Source organism: Anolis carolinensis, chromosome 3 (assembly GCF_035594765.1).
Source record: "Anolis carolinensis isolate JA03-04 chromosome 3, rAnoCar3.1.pri, whole genome shotgun sequence".
Taxonomy (NCBI): domain Eukaryota; kingdom Metazoa; phylum Chordata; class Lepidosauria; order Squamata; family Dactyloidae; genus Anolis; species Anolis carolinensis.
In genome coordinates this window covers 210,636,095-210,658,212 of record NC_085843.1, presented here as the reverse complement: position 1 = coordinate 210,658,212, position 22,118 = coordinate 210,636,095, and the positions used below count along the sequence as shown (strand labels likewise).

The 22,118-nt window shown below is 40.1% G+C and overlaps 1 protein-coding gene across 4 annotated transcripts in view; it reads right to left on the bottom strand.

Moving 5' to 3' along the window:
• rnls (renalase, FAD dependent amine oxidase) overlaps positions 1-22,118 on the bottom strand; it is a 172,173-nt gene that overhangs the window by 144,677 nt on the left and 5,378 nt on the right. For 3 of the 4 annotated variants that reach the window (XR_010005015.1, XM_062977483.1, XM_062977481.1), the window contains exons 3-4: positions 19,332-19,474; positions 9,668-9,829 (exon numbers count right to left, since the gene is read on the bottom strand). Coding sequence is in view for 3 of the 4 variants with exons in the window: in XM_062977483.1 (XP_062833553.1) it covers positions 9,668-9,829; positions 19,332-19,474 (305 nt within the window). In the remaining variant the exon portion in view is untranslated. The remainder of the gene's footprint in view (positions 1-9,667; positions 9,830-19,331; positions 19,475-22,118) is intronic. The other variant, XM_062977482.1, reaches the window with a different exon arrangement.

The following is a 22,118-nucleotide window of genomic DNA, read 5'->3' as shown; positions in this document are numbered from 1 at the left end:
GCAGGCAACTGTGTTGAGGTCATGGGTTATTTTTGCCCTCTTTTCAAATACTCCTGCAGATTGAGCTCCACCTACATGCCAAATGTCAGTTTTTCTTCACTACTTCCATTTTAAAAATTGTGAATTGGAATAATGTTGAGAGGAAATCTTAACTGCTTTCATTTTTAAATGGTGAATGGGAATCATGTTGAGACTAAAGAAGTATTTGGGGATGGGCAAAGGGAGTTTTACATGTTATTATTATTTGCATTTGGGAGGGTTTTCTGTGCAGTTTTCAGATTTAAAAAATCACCTAAAACCATGCATTTTTTAAAAAAATAAGGGGGCCGTGGAATTGAGGGCTTCAGAGATTAGTGGGGGACTTCAGAAGCTATGAAAATGAGGTTGGAAGCTCTTGTGAACCTATGGCATGTACTTTCATTATCTCACTCAAGAGATAATGTTATCCATGTTATTAAAAATGTTGTTTTAACTTTTAGGTTACAAAGCATTTTTTTTGCTCCCCCAAACCCAAGGGTGGGATACAATGCATTCAGACCAGAAAGAGAGAAATAATTTCACAGTTCAGGCTAAATTTTGTCCTTCCTAATAGACGTGTTCAGTTATGTGAAACCCTAGATGTCTACTATTTAGCAAAAAGAATCCCCTCCTTGTGGACATTCAACTATAAAGGAATGATATGAACTGAAACATTTAATTTTATTCTCAGGGATGAATCCCTCTATCATGGCTATTTAGAAAATAATGTATCAAAACTAAAAAAAAATTCAGGATAAAGATGCAAAGGATCTTTAAGATTATATTTTCAAATATGGCAAGTATGATAGATAAATTTCTGTCAATAGAGACATAGGAAAAGAAAATTACCAGTGTTATGAAACCAAAGGAACATGGATAGTTTGACCCTTTGTGTTAACTTTTTTCTATTATATTGATCTGGTTGAGTGAGAGGGGACTCTGAAGTTAACATTATTGTGTGGTATTCAAAAATAAGAAGAAAGCTTGCCTGAACACTGTTGGATCTGAATCATTTGTGACCCAACAAGCGATACATTGTGGCTGAATAAAAATCCTATTTTTAGGCGGCTACCTGAGAGTATAGAAAACAGGAGTCAAAAGAGCAAACAGGCTTGGTTAGGTGGGTTGCAAGCTCTACAAGTTTGAGCTTGCACTTTTTGAAATGTATGTGTCATTTATCAAGAGAGCATGATGGTAAGCTGCTCTTAGCTATGCAAGTTAAAATTCAAGTTGTATTAGCTGCAAGACGGAGAAGGTGCAATATGACAAAATTGTATTACTATGTATCTCAAACCACGTGAAGCAGAACAGAAGCTTAGTGTCATCAGCAGAATCATGTATTATCCCTCCTTTCCTTCATGGAATTCAAGGCAAAAATGATTTACCTCTGTTTATTCTTACATTAAGTTGAAAATGTGTAACTATTAGGGATGTGCACGATACATGTTTCCTTCATTTCCTTCGTGCATTCATTTCATATCGATCGTTTGTCGACGTGAAACTAATGACATTTTTGTAGGAAATGAGAGGCGACATGAAAATGAAAGCCGCACAGTTATCCTGGTTGCTTTCGTTTTCCTTTCGTTTTAGCTGCATAACAATAATCAGGTACTGACACAGGGCTGCTTTCCCATTACAGGTGATGTGTACCAATGGGTATTAATAATAATATTAAAATTAATAACAATAGTTACTCTGGGACCCTAAGCTGGGTCTGAAAGAAGTCTGCTTCCCCATGACAGCTGATGTGTGCCAATGAGTGTTAATAATAATAATATTAATATGAATAACAACAGTACTCTGGGGAAGACCCAAACTTTTAAGTTGGTGGGCTAAAAGGGGTTGAAATGCCCTTTGTGTGTGGTGATTTTCACCCCTCTAGCCCAAAAACTGAGCGGGGGGGGGGGGGGGCTCAGAAATCCTTCCACTGCCACCAATGGTCCGAAAAAATTATTTTTTTCCATAAGCGAGATGAAAATTCTATTCATATAGGTGCTCCATTTTTGGAAACGGGGACAAATACAAAATGAATGAAACTAAACAAACGAACAGCGATTCCATACAAATGCACACCATTAGTAACTATCTCATAGTCATTAAGGGCCTAATCACATGAGGTTTGGCTTCCATCCTAGGATGCTTGCAAGACTGAGCACATCACATGACACAGGGCTACTTCCAGTGGGGCCCTGTCTGGGCTCTGCCCTGGCAGTGTCATAGGACAGAGTCTAGGGAACATGGGAGGCCTCCTGTGTTCTCATTAGATAAGCTGGGGAAAGTGCAAGGGGAAACTAGGCAATGACGATTTCCCCAGTGGGATGGGGAAGGGTGCCATGCGGGGTGTGGGATAACAGTTTCCCCCACTGCTAGCCAGATTTGCCCCGCTGCCCCACAGATGCCCCTGTTGTCCTCCAGCTTGAGGACCTTAATGTGATGAGGTCCCTGACAATTATAAATCCAAGTCTTCCCAGCCTTGGTTCAAGCCCCATCATTATAATATACTGATCCTTTTTGCATCATTTTTTTAACCAGGGTAAACTTTCCAAGGATGCTGGTGTTATTACCTGTTTTGAGGAAGGGATTCAATCAACGAAAATTCAAAGAAGAGAAATAAGGAATATCTGGCCTTCCAGATGTTTTGGATTTCATAATTCCTTAGCACCGACCATGCTGGATGGGGGCTTTCTGGTGTCAATGTTCACTGTCCCTTGGAACATAGGGACATAAAAAGTGGGGTCTCTGGGACACATATGGCCCCTTTTTGCATCCTTCCAAGTGTCCATGATAATGAAGGGAAGCCACTGTTGGAATCTGGTAGTGCAATGTACCCTATTGTGGCCAGTAACTGAAATTCACTTGCAAAATTGTAAGTTGGTAAACAAAAAGAGAACATCCCAAACCCACCATCCCATGCTAAGACAAAAACCCATGGCTAAAGATGGAGATTGGCAGTGGCAGAGTATTAATAGATGCAGTAATTTGTTTAAAGTGGCAATGGGGAAGTAGGGATTTAAAGCAGAAATTATTTTGGTTTTTGTCTGATTTAACTCTTACTTAACTTCTTAACCCAGCTGCTTTCTTTCTTAAATCCACTTGCATGTCAAGCAGAAATTAAAGGAGGGACTCATTAGAGAGCGAAGCAATCAATTGTCTTGAGTGCAGAGGCTTACAGATGGGAAATTATTAATCACAGAAGTTTTCCAAATGTCAAAGCGCTTCCTTGGCTGCAAATCCCGTACCTGTATAATGCATGGGCCATTAGTCTATCAAGAATCACAGAGTTTTATCTGCCTATAGGGCACTCCCAATTGTGTATTGTGTTGGCTGGCACTATATTGTCCCAAATTAGAGTTGTAAGGCTAAAAATTAGAGAGGACTCTAGTTACCCACTAGTTACAGTTTAAACTAGAATTAACGTCTGTATTCAGTTAAGGTTGATTCATTTAACAATTTATTAAATAAATAAATGTATTTAATAAAACAATATAGAATATAAATAATATTTGTTGTGACTAAAAAAAAAGAAGAAGCAAAAACAAGCAACCAAAAATATATAGGCCCTTAAACACTGAGCACTTGCCCATTTCACCACAAATAGATTTTTCTTCTTTTTCATATGGCTTATTTCAGGAACAGGCATATAAAGCAGATAGTATTCTGGATCTCAATGTTCCATCCAGCTTGTAGTAAGACCTCTGAAAGCTACTCCTGAGGAGCACCCAAATAGGTCCATAAGGAATTCCATACAACATAATACCTATTTTATCAACTAACCATTGTGGAAACAAAACTTCAGAATAGGAGAAAGGAATCCACATGAAAGCATTAATGTTTTTAACTATGACTTTTAGAAGCCAGTCACCAAGTAATCTCAAGAGTGTTAGTGTCCTCTAAAACAAGGGTTCTCAACCTGGGGTCCTCAGATGTTTCTGGCCTACAACTTCCAGAAATCCCAGCCAGTTTACCAACTGTTAGGATGTCTGGGAGTTGAAAGCCACAAATATGTGGGGACCCCAGGTTGAGAACCACTGCCTTAAAAGAACCCTTTCCAAACTTTCCATAGAACCTAAGTAGTCGGCCATCGGCATATACAGTAGAGTTCCACTTATCCAAGCTAAACGGGCCGATAGAAGCTTGGGTAAGTGAATATCTTGGATAATAAGGGGGGTTAAGGAAAAGCCTATTAAACATCAAATTAGGTTTACAAATTAAGCACCAAAACATCATGTTATACAACAAATTTGACAGAAAAAGTAGTTCAATATGCAGTAATGTTATGTTGTAATTACTGTATTTACAAATTTAGCACCAAAATATCACGATATATTGAAAACATTGACTACAAAAATGGCTTGGATAATCCAGAGGCTTGGATAAGCGAGGCTTGGATAAGTGAGACTCTACTGTAACTTCAATTGCTTGAAGTGTTTTTTTGCTTTGGTTTCATGTCTGTACCTTCGAATAGCTATCATGTAAGGTAATTACAGAAGTGAGCAAATACATACGAAAGATAGTGTTGCCCCTTGCATAGGTCAACCACAGAAGTGAAACAGAAGAAACCATCTGATATCCTGCCTCAATTACTCTCTTTTTTTCTCAGTATGAAAGCTTAGCTACTTCACTTCATCACCAACCATACATTAAGACGAGAAAGAAAAGATAATTGACTGAAGATTGTACAGATGACTGACTGTACTACAGAACAATTGTGTTGTGTTATGGTATGGGGCATTGTTCTGAGAGGTATTTGAAAACAAATGTGAATTATCTGGTCTACTGGTATTTTCATCAATGCATCCAAGAGAGCTGTTTAAACATACACACACACACACATACACACACTACACTTTAGGATACCAAATTCCTCAATTGCAAGATTTTTTTCAGCAAGGTAAATTTGCTCAATTTTCAAAACAAACTCGGATGAGAAATGTTAAGTTTAGAATATTTTCAGTAGAGATCTGGGATAGGGAAACCAGAGAGAGAAAGGGGGGAGGGAGAAGGGGGGGGGGAGCCAGCCCTTAAAACTGGAATGGTGGCATTTATATAGAAATAAGGCATGAAGATAATCAGGCGTAGCATGGCAGAGACTTTCACCATTATACAGATGCATATTTCTTATTACTTCAACTCTTGCTTAAGATCAACTCCCACTTAAGATCAACTGAGTACAATCAGCCCTCTACATTTGCTAGGGTTAGTGGCACAGAATCATCAGGAAAGTGAAACACTGCAATTAAAAAAAATGCTATTTTAAAATTTTAATCTATTGGTTTTATATAAATCTCAATAAATATGTTTATAAAAATTCTTTTTAACCCTAGAGAACACGTCAAAAGATTTCTAGGTCCTATAGCAGATCTCAATAAATCTCAATAAATATGTTTATAAAAAATCTTTTTAACCCTAGAGAACACCTCTAAGGATTTCTAGGTCTCTATGCTTCCACTTTGATGATCATAGGATCACACTGAAAGATCTAGAGATTACTAGAGAAAATGTTTCAATCATAACTGTGATTAATCAAATATACACAAAAATCAAAACTGCAAATGTGAAGGTCTTCCCATTCAAATGATATATAGGGGAAGAGCTCTTTCAACATGAAAAAAGACAAAAGAAGGCTATGAATCTAAAGTCAGAGGCCACAAATGAAGTTGCCTGGCTTGAAAGCAGTACGTGTGAAAAAGATCTTGGAGTTCTCATGGACAACAAATTAAACATGAACTAACAATGTGATGCGGCAGCTAAAAAAAGTCAATGGGATTTTGGCCTGCAAAAATAGGAGTCTAGTGTCTAGATCCAGGGAAGTCATGCTACCCCTCTATTTTGCCTTGGTCAGACCAAACCTGGAATCACACTGTGTCCAATTCTGGGCACCACAATTTAAAGAAGATGTTGACAAGCTGGAAAGTGTTCAGAGGAGGGCGACTAAAATGATCAAGGGTCTGGAGAACAAGCCCTATGAGGAGCAGCTTAAAGAGCTGGGCATGCTTAGCCTTCAGAAGAGAAGGTTAAGAGGAGACATGATGGCCATGTAAAAATATGTGAGGGGAAGTTATAGGGAGGAGGGAGCAAGCTTGTTTTCTGCTGCACTGGAAACTAGGACACAGAACAATGGCTACAAACTACAGGAAAGGAGATTCCACCTGAACATTAGGAAGAACTTCTTCACTGTGAGAGAGCTGTTTAGCAGTGGAACTCTCTGTCCCAGAGTGTGGTGGAGGCTCTTTCTTTGGAGACTTTTAAGCACAGGCTAGATAGCCATCTGTCGGGGGTGCTTTGAGTGAGATTTTCATGATTCATGGCAGGGAGTTGGACTGAATGGCCCATGAAGTCTCTTCCAACTCTATGATTCTATGTCAAATAAACCTCACTATTATCCTAAAAATTTAAAAGGGGCATATCTCTTTTTTATTCAGATGACAGATGTGCCTTCCAATTCAGAATTGCCTTAATGTTAGGAATCCTGAGGTAGAGGACATTTAACTAAGTTGATTAAAACAAACAAACAAAAAAACCCTCTCACAACAGGTTTGCACATGATTTTGAAGTCACGAACATGTACCTGCTGACTTGCATGCTTGAATATAACACCAAAAATATGTCACCACAGACAGAATTTTCACATGACACCTCAACCACAATGCTTTTCTGGAATTAGCTGACATGTTGAGCTGCCAGTCAAAGTCTATAGACATGACACCTAAAAACTAAACAAAACGGAAGATCTGAATTTCAGTTCCCTAAATGTATGTTGCTAACTACATTAGTGCAGATTTTTGGAGGGCAGAGGATGGCAGGGAAGAATATTTAATACGTTACAGATATATTTTCCAAAATCTTAATAAAACTTACAAAGTCCTAAAGCAATCTTTACTACCTTGCATTTTAATTACTGCAAACATTAACTTAAAGACCAAAAATCAGCTTCATGTAACAACTGACATTTATTCACAGTACTCCGATCCCCGCTTACATGTTTCAAGACCTTTTGATTTAGGCATTTCAAAGATCATTAGAATGCTGCCATCCACTGTTTCTTTAAAATACTGCAACTAACTGCAGGATTGCCTCATCTGCTATGAGATTGGTTCCAGTGCAACAAGTAAAATACTTCCAGGTTCATTCTCCATTAACCTTGAAATGCCAAACCTTTTCCAAACACATGAAATACAAAGCAAGGAAGTCCCAGGTCCAAACATGTTTCGAGGAACATTTCACAATAGTATTCACTGCACGTAGTTCAAATAAGGTAAAACTGCCAATATAATATTCTGGTAAAAACAAAACAGTAAGCACACATCTTTTATGTTTATTTCCACAAAAATCTAGTTCTCCTCATCTGGACTCTTTAGTGCAACTAAGAGCAAAACAATCCAAGCAATAGACCCTTCAATTTTCAGCTTTAATTAAATATCAATTTTAGATTTATATCCTCAAAATAGCACTATTAAAGTATCAAATGAAAGAAGTGGAAATATAGAGGAGTAACACTTCCAAGTTCAACAGCCTTGAGTCCTATTATTGAGAGAAAGTCACGATATAAGAATTAGTCTAATCATCAGCATCATCACAGTTGTTGTTGTTGTTGTTGCTGTTATCATTCCATTTTATCTCTTTAAAAAGAGACTAAAACCTACTAACACTAAAAACACTGCAACGTGCTCTACGTGGGGTTGTCTTTGAAGACTGCTCGGAAGCTTCAAGCAGTCCAACGGGCGGCAGCCAGGTTGTTTACAGGAGTGGAGTACAGGGAGCACACAACCCCCTTATTGCATCAGCTCCACTGGCTGCCAATTTGCTACTGAGCACAATTCAAAGTGCTGGCTTTAGTCTATCAAACCCTAAACGTCTCTGGTCCAGCTTAACTATCTGAACACATCTCCCTTTAAGAACCAGTTTGAGAGCTAAGATCTGCTGGGGAGGTCCTGCTCTCGGTCCCAACACCTTTGTGAGCGCAATTAGTGGGGACAAGAGATAGGGCCTTCTCGGTGGTGGCCTCTTGGCTGTGGAACTCCCTTTCTAGAGAGATCAGATCAGCCTCCTGCATCCTGGCATTTAGGAAAGAAGTTAAGACTTGGCTATTCAATCAGGCTTTCAGAGAGTGACAGAAATGCAATCTAATATTTTGTCACGACACAGTCAGAAATGAAGCAGGTTAATTATAACTAAGGATTGAGGCAATGTGGTATTGGGTCATTGGATTTATTATGCTTAATATGTTACTGGTTTTAAATTTTCTTATGTTTACTGTTTTAATGATTTTATATTATATTTTAATAGTTTGTATAATTGAGGCATCGAATGTCTGCCTAAACATATGATGTATACTGCTCTGAGTCCCCTGCTGGGTGACTAGAAATTGGCTAGAAATGCATGTTATATTAAACACACAGTTGCTGCTCAAAATAGCATGTGTACCTTTAATTTTATATTATTTCCTGAATATGGCTAAGGCACTAGATAAAACCATCTTCAAAACCGGCTGACAGAACATTATAGAATGTCAAGAAACTATAAATGTTTTTGCCTCCTCTCCAAATCATTAGGAAGGCACAATCAAAAATATTATCAAAACTCAGCTTCAAACAACAAGGAGATGAAAGTAGGATTTGGAATTATGACGACAGTCACAAGATACAGAAATCGGGCAAGAGAAGTTGCATACAATTTCATGCATAATTATCAAAACCTTGAACAAAAATAAAAAATATAGATATCATGTCCAGTTGCAACCTGTCAATTCTCTGACCAAGACTGTAAAGCAAGAAATAGGCACATTCTCAGTGTTTTAGCTTAATAAAGAATTTTTCATTTTAATATTTTCAATTTGACATAGTAAAGCTCCATTTTACTATTTTTAAAAAGCCATAGCACATTGTGAAATTACTATTTTCTTTCTGCTTGACAGACTCTCAGTTGATGTCATTGCTAAAACAGTGTTGCATCAAAGATTCTGTGCAATATTATGTAACATAATAATATTGCACCTTCAGACCACAATTCTCTCGTTTTTTAAAAGACAACCCGATCTAGTTTTCTTTATAAATTCAACAGCAAAAATGGAAGACAATAGCCTTCACAACTCCAATATAAACAGATAAAACATCACCATAGTATAGCTGTCAGAATGATGTACTAAGATCAAGAATACAAGAGTTCAAACTGTAATTTGTTAAAAGCTTACTGAGTAAATTTGAACCAATAACAATTTTTCAATTTCATCTACCTTATAGGATAATTATGAGGGTAAAACAGAGGAGACATATTATGAATACTATGTAGCAAGTACAGGTTGTGTATCACTTTTCCAAAATGCTTGGACCAGAAGTGTGTGAGATTTCTGATTTTTTTGGAACATTGTATTTGCATATACATACATAATGTTACATCTTGAAGTTGGGACCTAAGTCGAAACATGAAATTCATTTATGTTTCCTATACTCCTGAAGGCAATTTTATATACAATATATTTTATAATTTTATGCATGAAACAAAATGTGTGTACCTTGAACTATCAAAAATCAAAGATGTCACTCTCTCAGTCAGTCATACGGAAAATTTTGGACCACAGAATTCTGAATAAGGGATGCCCAGCCTGTACATATAATAAACAAACAAAATAAAAATGAATGTTAACACTTACAATTCCCAATGTCTCCCTGAAGCTGAAGAATTTGTGGAACGGGCATTGTAAGAATAACCACATCAAACTGGACTGAAGAGCCAGTATTAACGCAGACTTCCCATTTCCCATCCCGGAGGTAGAGCTGAGTAACTTGGTGATCATAGAAGATATCTGCACCTGCTTCAGAAAGAAACAGAAATTATTGTATGTTTGAGCTAACTAAAAAATTGATATGTAAAGAAAAGGGCAATCAAAATGGTCAAGGGACTAAAACTACTCCCAAATAATAAAAGACCACAACATTTCATTATAACATTTGGCAACATGGAGAGGTAGTGGCCAATGTAGACGTATATAAAATTACACATGGTGAGGAAAAAGTGGATAAGGCAAGAAATTTCTTATTTGACAACACAGTAGAGCCCCTGGTTAACCGAGGCTCCATGTCATCCGAGGCGCCGCCGGGGGCGCCCCTCCCTCTCCTTCTCTTGGGCAAAGGGAGCTCAAGAGAAGAGGGAGAGGGAGGAGGAAGTGCCCCGCGATCGCTTCTGCAGCAATTGCAGGGTACTTCCTAAGGGACGAGGGCTCGGTTCAGAGCCCTTGCCCCTTGGGAAACATCCCTCAAGCGCTGCTAGACAGCAGCGCTTGTGGTGTGCTTCGCTGGGCTGAGCCCTCTCACCCACGTGGGGTGCTTCCCAAGGGGCGAGGGCTTGCTGAGGGACATCTCCCCAGACCTTCCTCAGCCAGGCCCTTGCTGGAGGAGTTTCCTCCAGCAAGGGCCTGGCCGAGGGAGATCCAGGGTGCGCCTCGCGGTTCTCGGAGGGACAAGCCCTTCCTCCAGCTGGCTCTTTTTGCCAAAGAGTGCTGGTGTCTCACCAAACTACAAATTCTAGGATTCCAGTGTCGGGACAAGGCGATATTGGTATCAAATTGTATTGATTCTACAGTGTAGATACATCATAGGACACCGATCAATTGATCCAAATTGCAAGAAAAGGAATTCTACCTAAACATTCTACCAAATTGCAGGAAAAGGAATTCTACCTAAACAGAACTTCCTGGTGGTTAGAGCTGTTTGGCAGTCAAATATGCTGCCCTGGAGTATGGTGGAGTCTCCTTCTCTGGAGGTTTTTTGGCAGAGGTTGAATGGCCATCTGTCAGGAGTGCTTTGATAGTGTGTTCCTGCATAGCCCTTGGGACTAGTTGGCCTTGGGTCTTTTCCAACTTTATAATTCTGTGATTCTAAGGCCCCTTTCACACAGCTGAATAAAATCCCACATTATCTGCTTTGAACTGGAATATATGGCCGTGTGGACTCAAATGAGTCCCCTCGGGCGAGAAGGGCAGGGTAGAAATGTTGTAAATAAATAACTCAGTTCAAAGCAGATGTTGCGGGATTTTCTGACTTGATATTCTGGGTTATAGGGCTGTGAGGAAGGGCCCTAAGAGAGGGCTGACTTAGCCGAGTACCAGTCTGTGTCTGGGATCACATTAGCCTACCTGCATATTATGTGTATCTACAGCAGGGTGAGAAGATAATGGTAATCTACTGGTAGATCTTCAAGTTATTTCCAGCCAGGCTTTGCAAGTTTTGATGGTCTCACAGCAACGAAAACTAGACCCCCCTTCCCAAAATTGATAGCAACACTATCAATTGATAGGGAAATCAGGAAGGATTTTTGTTTAGAGATTTGTGAATGTGGTTCTGATAGTGATCATCTACTCTTGGGATGATCTTAGGTTCAGAGGCACTCTGCTCCTTAATCCTGCCCTTCTGAGGCCCCTTCTACACAGCTGTATAAATTCCAGATTACCTGCTTTGAACTGGATTATATGGCAGTGTAGACTCATAATCCAGTTCAAAGCAGATTTGGATTATTTGCCTTGATATTCTGGATTATATAGCAGTGTAGAAGGGCCCTGAGGGCTCTTCCAGAAAGGTCCTTTATCCCAGGATTATCTGGCAGTGCAGATTCATATAATCCAGTTTAAAGCAGAAAACCTGGGATCAAATCCTAGGATAAGTGGCCTGTTTGAAAAGGCCCTGAGTCACTGTTTTGTACAAGCCTCTGGAAGATTTTAAAGAAATTATGGGTCATCTTTAAGGGACTCCCTTGGGGTCTCTTCCAACTTTATTTCATCTCTTCGAACTCTACAATCACCTTGTTTGTTTAACTAAACATCACAGTCCTAATAAAAATGTAAAAACTCCACAACTCTGATACAAAATCACCTCTTCCCCTGTGGTCTAATGTGGCGCCTGCAATTATAGCTGAGAGAATTCCAAAACAAGGATGTATGATTCTACAATTCAGAAATTACCTATTCCCCTGTGTATGGACTACAGCTCCCAACTGGTTTAAAGATTCTGGGAGCTATAGTCCAAAAACAGACAACACCAGAGGAGTCATTTCTATGCCAGCAGGCCCATACTGCCTATTGAATGTTCCAAATCTATTGCACCTAAGAGTTACAGATGTCTGCCTGTGTGTCAAGAGTGTGGGGGCTTGTAGAATCTATTATTTTTCACTAGAAGCCTGATGTCCAACATGCAAATCACAGAATTATATAATTGGAAGGGATCCTGAGGGTTATCTAACTTGGGCAGCCATGCTGTGAATGTAAACCTCTATTACATTTAAGAGAACTCTCTCCTCATTTAATATAAGATTGTGCTCTTACCAGAGAGTGTGACTCACACCAAATAGTGGTTGCTTCTGATTTGACTCATCTGTTTTGATTTGAGAAAGAAACACTTACCTCATTTGATTCAACCCTCTCACATATTGGTTCACAGTGCAGATGTCTTTTCAGGCAGACACTGACGTATTTTTAGGAATTGCACTCTGTTATTGTGGTTCCTGTATTATGCATTTATCATTTTATGTCTCTTTATGCTTTTATCAGAATATTCCTGTACATTCCTTCATATCATAGATCCTACCATTCAAGATTTGATTTTTTTTTTTAAAATCCAAAAGTTAAGCTAGTGTTGGTCTTTTAAAATAAAGGATGCCATTTTATTAGCCCATGTTATATAATGGAACTTGAGCATTCACAAATTTTGGTGTACATTGTGAAAATAAGACATAGTGAAAGGTATGGCTATGCAGTGTATTGGCGCTGAGCAGTAAACAAGACAGACAGCTTTTCTCATCTGCCCCATCGTGACAGCTGCTATCTCGGAGGTCACTGAGGAGGCCAATGGTTCTAAAGGAAATGGAGTCGCAAGAAATTCAGGATGGAATTCCAGCTTTGGAAAGTTATGATAATGTTTCAGAAGAAGATGACTTAACTATTAAATGTAGATTGTTGTACCACACTTAATAAAAATAAAACATCCCCTGAAAATAAGCCATAGTGTGACTTCTTGAGGAAAAAAATATAAGACAGTGTCTTATTTTTGGGGAAATATTGTAATTATTACAACATGTAAGAGTTACTTTTTAGGCTACAGCTCCCAATATCATTAAACTAACATGGCCAATAATCACGTTAGCTGGGCGATTCTTAAGGTTTTAATTATAAAGAAATGACATTTCCAAGCTGTAACAAGCATTGCATTCCCAGCCCTAGATAGCTTATTGCCAAAATCTTTAAAGATTACCTAAACTGACATCATCTGGAGTATCTTTTCAACATCTGAAGGATGGCAACTGGAAACAGTCAAGGGTGGGCATATCAAATTTAAAAATGCAACAAGCAACCTTCACATACTCAAAACTAGAGATAAATCCACTCCTAATTTTGAAAGGCACTGCCTATGAAAAATCATGCAAAGGATCTGTGACATATTTAAAAGCTGCTCCTGAAATATTTCATAAGGCACTTCACAAGCATACATACTGAGAAGTCTGATGGGGTTCAGGGGTCCACATAGTATTCGGGTTATCCTTTGCCCATTCCATGTTTAAAGGAACATAGAACTTGAATCTTTTCATTATAAACTGGAAGCAACTGATTAACTTGTTCAGTTATTGTTTCAAAATAAGTTTCTAATCTTTGTCTTAACCCACTAGATTGACTGATTAATGTTGATGTTAGTTCCATGTCAGAAGGCCATTGATTAATGTAGACGTTAGATCTGTTTCATAAATCCTAAACCAAGTTCATTGATTTTAGGATCTTTGAATGTGCTAGGTCTTTCTTCCTCTGGCAGCTACAGTAAGACTGGGAAGCTGGAGAAGAAGAAGGATCAGGATTGGAGGAAATGGCTTTGTTGCTAGGCAGGCTGTTCTGCTTTGCTGTCATCACTGCTACTATGAGCAGTGAAATAGAGAAAGTTCTGGAAATCTTGCCAAAGAATAACTAGGAACCAATGGAAGAAAAAGAAGAAAGGAAATGTGAGGGACATCTTGGCTTGATATCAAGTTGGGTTGGGACAGATCTATTTGCTTAGCCCTCAACAAGCCCTAGACTTTGCAAAATGTCTATTTTTGATCCAAATTTTCAGAATCCCTCTCTTCCCCTATATTTTGGGGAGTGCATTGTAACTCTTCAGTTCTCATCTACTACTGATATTGCGCTGTTATTGTAATTGTATAATGTACACATTTTTCTTATCCCTATTTTCACCTCTTTCGGAGTCTATTAATTTGGCACCGAAGATTGATCTAAAATCATGTCTACTCCAAAGTGAATGTCATTGAATCCCCAAGTAATCCTTTATTACTCAATCAATGTTAGAAACTTGGATAAGAAGTGTAAAGTATCCCTTTATCAGTTTTTCCTTTGATATACCATTTCACACTCTTCTTCAGAACAGAAGTAGAGGGAGAAAGGATACTGACATTTATTTATTTTTAAGTCAAAAAGCAGATTTCTAACATTTAGGAAACCCCATGAAGAGGGGTAATAGAGAAGCAAGATTTTTGCAGCTCTTCTGCCATGCTAGAATTTCCCAAAATGTTGTAGAAATTATTCTGTAAAGAAATGTTTTTGTACAAAAACTTTTCTGCCCAAAAACGAGTTTTCTGCACATAAAATGGTTTTCTGTGTAATAAATGTGTACTTCTTCACAGAATATTAAAGAATATTGCATGACACAACTGTACATTTGAATACACAGAGCTGGTTGAGAGGTAGGAACCGGCTGGGTGGCAGCAGATTGGGCAGCTGGGGCCATGATCTGAGAAGGGACTGGGGTCCCTGATGTTGGGGCAGGCTGGCTTGTAGGGTTTGCTGTCGAATCCGAGGTGGAAAACAATGGAGTGGCTGTTGGTCGGGTAGTCAGTGCATGATCGCCCTTAACATATGGCCTGTGCAAGTAGTCTCTAGAGGGATGGCGTCGGCACCTGTGGTGGCACGAGATGAAATGAAAAAAATCCCGAGTATAAATAGGGTCACCATGAAAATAATACGGGGAGGGAGATCTAGAACCGCGAGAGAAGCCCCTAAGGGAAGAGCCCCGGGACCAAGAGCCATGCCTTTCATCCTCAAATTCAGAGCTCCACGACTCCGAGGAGGAGGGGGAGTGGTAATGCCTCCGAGAGTGTCGAAGACGGCTCCTCCTCAAGGAGGATTGGCCCCGACGGCGAGATTCATCCTCCCATATCGATGGCCCCGTAGTCGGTGTCGAGGGCACTGCTGGAGCCGGCGGAGCAGAGTATCGAGCCCCTGCGCCCTCTCCGTTCAAAGCCGGTGTTGGGGTCGTGGCCGCCAGGGCTCTCTCCCCACTTGCCCGGTCTCCTTCTGATGATGGAGGAGGTGCAGCGGGCATAAGTTCCAATTCCAGAGGGGAGGGGCCCTCTTCCTCTGGCTATGTAAGTAGCTGAGGAAGATCCGGCGGCAGCGCCTGGTTGCTAAGAAGGCCGTATCCGGCTGCCGTGCTAAATCCCAGGGAGGAGGAAAACGCTTCCATAGCGGGTATCTCAGCGTCACCCTTCGCCATTACTCCAGCCTTTTTAATGGCCTTTCCTCCTGGGAGAGCTTTCAGTTTTTTGACTTTTGGCTTCTTGGCCAACGGGGGTCGGGCCTCAGAAAGCTCGCTCGAAGGTAAGTTCCCGGGCAGGGAAGGGGCTGGTGTGGTCAAGCCTCCCACTGGCGGGAGCTGGACGGGAGGCTCCGATGCTGCTCTTTTCAATGGTTGGGTGAGCGGCGGCAAAAGTGCCTGCCCGTACAAGAGGGCCTTGAGGTGAGTTTTGCGGTTTTTTCGGGCCTGTGGTGTAAAGGCCTGACAAATCGGACATGAGTGGGCCGCATGGCCTTCCCCAAGGCAGAGGAGGCACATCGAGTGTCCATCCGTATCAGGGAGCTTCTCCCCACATTTGGTGCATTTCTTAAAAAGGGCAGCCATTATCTAGCACTTGAGAGAAACTGGCCTGAGTTGTAAGTCAAGGTAGTCTGGGTCAGCCGTCGATCAAGAGAGTCAAAAAATGATGTGCAAAGGGATAGTCAGAAGTCCATGGTCAATCAAGGCTCAAAGAGCAAACACTAAGCTAAATTAATGAGAGCTAAGAGATTTCCAGCTGTCTAACGTGACGGAAAAAAGGAACTGGGGCGTTGGCCCCTCCCACTGGCTATATATTCTTATGGGGAGAGTGGGCGAGGCCTCCATCAAAAATGTTATCTCTGAGAGCTTCTAGAGAATTCCGAACTGGTCTACGCAGGCGCATGAAAACCCATATGTGTGCATTTGACAGGGACCATGTAGAAGAATATATATTTAGAAATAAGCCCTGCTGAATTAAATGAGCAAAACATGAGCTCCTGCACAGATCACACAGATAAACATTACCTGGAAGTGGGGATGCCATGGTTTGGCTATGAAGAAAAATCTTCAGCATATGCTCCAAAGAACTCCAAACATTTCTAATTTATAATTCTTCATCCTTTAACAACTGGTCTTTGCAGCTAGTCATTTATAATTTCACTTGCAGTGGATGAGTGCCCTCTAGCTGAAATTAACTCATTATTTCTTACTAGGGTAGGAATAATGTATCTTTCCAGATGCACTTGGGACGACAATTCCCAGTATTCCTGAGGAATGCTGGAAGTTGCATAAAGGATATATTTTGTCTAATGTTGGTAAATGAAACTGTGGGCACTGGTCCTGCAGACACTGTATATCATGAGAGGCACAGTATTGTGAGAGGATGATTCCCTGCTGCGACAGCTCCACTGGCTGCCAATCTGCTTCTGGGCTAAATACGAAGTGCTGGTTGTTATCGATAAAGCCCAAAATGGTTCAGGCCCTGGCTATTTGCAGAACCACATCTGTTTACAAACTGGCTTGAGCACTATGATCTGCAGAGGAAGCCCTGCTCTCAGTCCCACCCGTCTCAAGCACATCTGGTGAGAACGAGAGACGGGGTCTTCTCTGTGATCACATCTCGCCTTTGGAACTCCCTCTCAAAAGAACTAAAAACTGCCCCCTCTCCTTGCCTTTTAAAAGTTGCTAAGGACACACTTACATACTCTGGTGTATGGAGAGGAAGATGAGTAATATGTCCTGACATATCATATAATGACATATCATTATTTGGATATATAAAATCTTGTCAATACTGGAACTGACCTCAGCTTGTCAGTTGTTGGAATCCACCTTACCTTTTAATAAGGGTCCAGTTGTTTTAAGTGTTTTTATTCTCATGTAATTTATATGATATGATTATGTTTGTTAGGGTTGTTAATTTGATTTTTGGGATATTCTTATTTGGTATTAAGTTTATAGTTAAGCAGTTTCATATTGTTTGATGTTTCTTGCTTTGATGTAATTTGTTGATATGTCTTTTGTAGGCATTGAATGGTTGCCATATGTGTTGGAAACCGCCTTGAGTCCCCTAAGGGAAATAAGGTGATCTACAAATAAAGATTATTATCACCATCTCTAGGAATGATGGGGCCACCTCTTCTACATTTCCTATAAATCCCTGTCTCTGCATGCTTTTTATAGTGAAATGATTAATGATAATTTAACTGATTACAGAAACTTAGTTATTGATGGTAATGAATTAATTTCCTAGGTTATAACATTTAACATGTTAAATCTAATTTTCTGAGCTTTGCTTTCTGTTGATATGTTTAAGTTGTTAAATGTCTTTACAGGTGACATTCTGGAGCTAAGACTTCTTGTATCTCTATGGCAAATCATTGAAAGACTTACTATATATACTCATGTATAGGTTGATATCATAACTCGGGCTGGTTTGGGGGCCAAAATTATGGATTTTTATAGGATCCATTGATAAGTCGAGGGTCAGACCATGAAGGGAAAGTGCCACTGCCTTGTCTCAGGGCTGCCATGTCCTCATCTAAGCATGAAAAGATCAGAAGTGGAGCCATGGCGGAGAAAGTAAAAGCAGTTAATGTTTCTTTCTGGGATGGACTAAGCCCTTGGCTTTTGCCACTTCTACTCAAAGAAGAGATGTACAATACTAACACTTACTCATAAATAAGTCAATACAGGATTTTTGGGTTGATTTTTTGACTAAAATTTCTAGTCTTATATATGAATATATACTAGGCATGGGCAATGTTTTTCGCAAGGGGGCCACATGCTGGGGTGGGCTGGACAGATGCTGAGGGTTGGTGTGGGAGGGGAGGCCAGGAAGTGGTTGGCGTGGGGGGAGAGGGTTTCACACATGGCTGTGCAGGGCTCTCAGGAGAGGGTGCTCCTCTTTGCAAGAGGACATGGTGAATTGAGTCAAAAATCACAGTATGATGGAAAATAAATACTGATTGTTTTGGTACACTTCCTCTTTGTTGACATTTCACTTTTGATTAATTGCCAAATCTTTGATTGTGAGAATTCTTTTTAGTGGTGCAGCTTTGAATCGTAGGGGGGGTCCATGGTCAATATTGCCATGGAAAGTTTTGGTGGGGCCCTTTCCCTTGATGCTTTAAGCATGCACTTATTTTACGGAAGGGTGCTTTGTCTTCTGTGGGGTTGGTTCGACAGGCATTCCTTCTTCGTATCCATGTGTCTCCCTACTCTCTCCTTTCTGGCATACGAGGAGAGGACTCCCTCCTCCGCGTGGCTTCTTCCCCTTTCCGGAGATCCCCCTTCAACACCACCTTGACAGCCCCCCCCCTTTCTTGCTCCCTCCTAGCAGGGAGAAAGAGAGACAAGCACAGCCAGCCTCGCTCCCCACAGAGCCACACCATCACCTCACCTTGCTATTGCTAAACGTGGCTTGGTCCCAAGGGCCCAGTCGAGGCTAAAGCTGCAGACAATGAGGAGGAGGAGATGGAGGAGAAGACAAAGAAGGAGACATGCGCTCTTGATTTGAAACTTTTTCTGAGGAACAGGTAGGGAGTTGTTACAGGGAAAGATGGTCAGAGAGGTGGCATGTGGCTAGCTCAGAGGGAGTACCTGAGGAGGAAAGCTCATCTGTTGCTGTGCTGAAAACTCCTGTGAAGAGGGCTTGACACGTGGCTGTGCAGATCCCTTGGGAAAGTTCTGCGCAGCCACGTGTGACTGGAGGGGTGGTGGCAGAGGGGCACCATGTCCTCCATGTCCACACCAAGAGGAGGGTGTGATATGTGACTGGGGCCAGAGGCAAGAACCCAAATTTTTCACTTTCGAGTGTAGTATATGTTGCCACAAAAATTGGTTTAGAATCTCTGCCTGAAAAGTTTCCCCACTTACTGAAATTCCCTCATAGCTTCAACAGCCATGTCTTGCTCCAGAGGTAGTCAGTTCCAAAACCCACTCTTCATCTTTATAACAGATTACTATTACCTGACTTCTTTAAATAGTGCTTCACAATTGACGAAATTCCCTGAGGTGTAACAAAATTCTCGGTTCCCTTTTTCATCACCATTCCTTCTACCAGAGCAGTCAATGGCTTCAGTATTCCATGGGTTAACAGATCTTCATAAAAGCTAAAAGAATGTAAACAAACTCATAAATATATAGGTTAACTGCAATAACCAGATAGGAATTTATGTCCTAAAATGAAATATCAGTTTCCTTTCTGTTCCATGTCACCCCCCGCCCCATCTCATCCAGAATGTGGTCTTCTTTACTGTCAGACAGAGGCAGTAAAGTTTTTGAATTTAGTATGTTTTCTTCTGACCTATCTATCAAGATGCGATTTGGTCTACAACCATTAACATTAACAGGATTGATTTTACACATGCACAACTAGCCAATGGGCTTTCAGATTCAATGCAAGGAAACTGTACTGTAGTTCAACAAAAAGGACTAATACAGAACTTTACAACTTACTTTGAAGATTTTGTAAACCAACTCATGAATGAGTTGTGTATGGAAGTCTAAGCAACTATCTATGATCTAAGGTGAGTTGTTGCAGTTTAATAACTGTTATGATAGACCCAATAAGAAAATAACATTTATAGTCCAGGAACAAAAATCATGTTACATAGTGGATGGTTCTGGCATGACAGTCCTCCACAAATAGTAAAATTAGAATAAATTACAGTAGAGTCTCATCCAACATTCGCTTATCCAACATTCTGGATTATTCAACGCAGTCTGCCTTTTAGTAGTCAATGTTTTTGTAGTCAATGTTTTCAATACATTGTGATGGTTTGGTGCTAAATTCGTATCGTAATTACTATATAGCATTACTGCGTATTGAACTACATTTTCTGTCAAATTTGTTGTAAAACATGATGGTTTGGTGCTTAATTTGTAAAATCATAATCTAATTTGATGTTTAATAGTCTTTTCCTTAATTCCTCCTTATTATCCAACATATTCGCTTATCCAATGTTTGCTGGCCTGTTTATGTTGGATAAGTGAGTACTGTATTATTATTTGTCTAGGATTGTCAACTGTTGTGTGTGTGTGTTTGCTTGCTCTTCTATCTTTTATGGTATGGTAGATTCTCGCTTATCCAACATAAACAAGCCGGAAAAACGGGTAAATGAAAATGTTGAATAATAAGGAGGGGTTAAGGAAAGCCTGTTTTCCTTAATCCCTCCTTGCAAGCCAGACGTTGTGCCCAATAGGAAAGGTCTACGCCAGCCATGTCTTGCTCCTCCCGGCGGGCGTCTAGAGAGGCCCAGTGTGTGTTGCTGCATAGAGAAACAGCTGTAGATCTGGGCGGGAGGCAGACTTGAATACAGAACTTTGGATGAGCAAAGGTTGGATAAGTGAGACTCTACTGTAGTTTTGTGTGCAGAAATGAAGAGATGAAGGTTTTATGGCATGGGTATAGATAGGCACTGTCACCAGTCAACATCCTCACACAGAGGTACCATTAAGGTCATTACTGCAAGAGGAAGTTGTGAGAAGAAGTGGGCCAACACCATGTTCAGGATGGGTTTATCTGAGAAAAAAAAAAGCTTTGAATATCTAGTTAAACGCCCCTCCAATCCAAATTCTATAGTCCAGTATCTGTTGAGATGCTGTCTGCACTGAGCTAATAAGGAAAAATTTCATTTCCACCCCGATTCTTAATTACTAGCTAAAATCTGAATTTATTTCCACATTGATGTCATGTCCTATATTCACCTCATTTGAGATGTGATGCTGGAGAAGAGTTGTGAAGATACCATAGAAAGCTAAAAAGGAAAAAAATGGGTCCTAGAAAGAAAAAAAATCAAGCCTAAAATCTCCTTACAAGCCAAAATGACTAAGGTGCGGCTGATGTCTCAAAATGTCTCAAGCGCAGCTAGTGGGAGTGAGAGAGAGGGCCTTCTCTGTGATCGCTCCCCACCTCTGGAACTCCCTTCCTAAAGAATTTAAAATGGCCTCCTCTCTCCTGTCCTTCAAAAAGCTATTAAAAACACACCTAAGCAATTTAGCTTATGGAAAGGAGGAGAATTTAGTACATCTATATGCTCCCTCGCTTATCTGCTAACTGCTAACACCAGTTAATCTGCTGTTTTCCATCTCCCCCAACAATTTTAATCAAATTTTAATGATTTAATATGTTTGTAATTATGTGTATTGTGTTGTTTTGTTTATTTAAGTTGCTTTATAATTTAATGAGTTATTTTGTATTTGTTTATTTATTATTGTCAGCATTGAACGTTTGCCATTGTATATTTTGATGTGAGCCGCCCTGAGTCCCTCCGGGGAGATAGGATGGGTTATAAATAAAGTTTCATCCATTTACTAAATTGAGGCTATCGCACTTTGGCCATTTCATGAGAAGAAAGGAAAAGAGGAAGATCCCATTGCAGTTGAATGGATTCAACCAGAGAAATCACTGCCCTGAGTATGGACGACATGAGCTGATGACAGGGTGACTTGTAAGAAAGCTTTTGCAATTTAATAAACTTTTCCCATTTTTTAAATGATAAAACAAATTAGGAAATGACATTTATAACCCTGGAACCTTGTAAATTGTGTTACATAGTGTAATTAGGATCATTTTAAAGCTATAGTGAGCTACTTTGAGTTTCAGGAGGCTTAAACACCCTCTCTTTCTCTCTCACACAGACACACATAAACTATACACCATCCTCACCAATACTGTTTAACAAAGGATACTGTCAAATGGGGCTTCGGTAAAAAATAAACAGAATGGTTAAGCACCCTCCTTCCAGCCTAGAC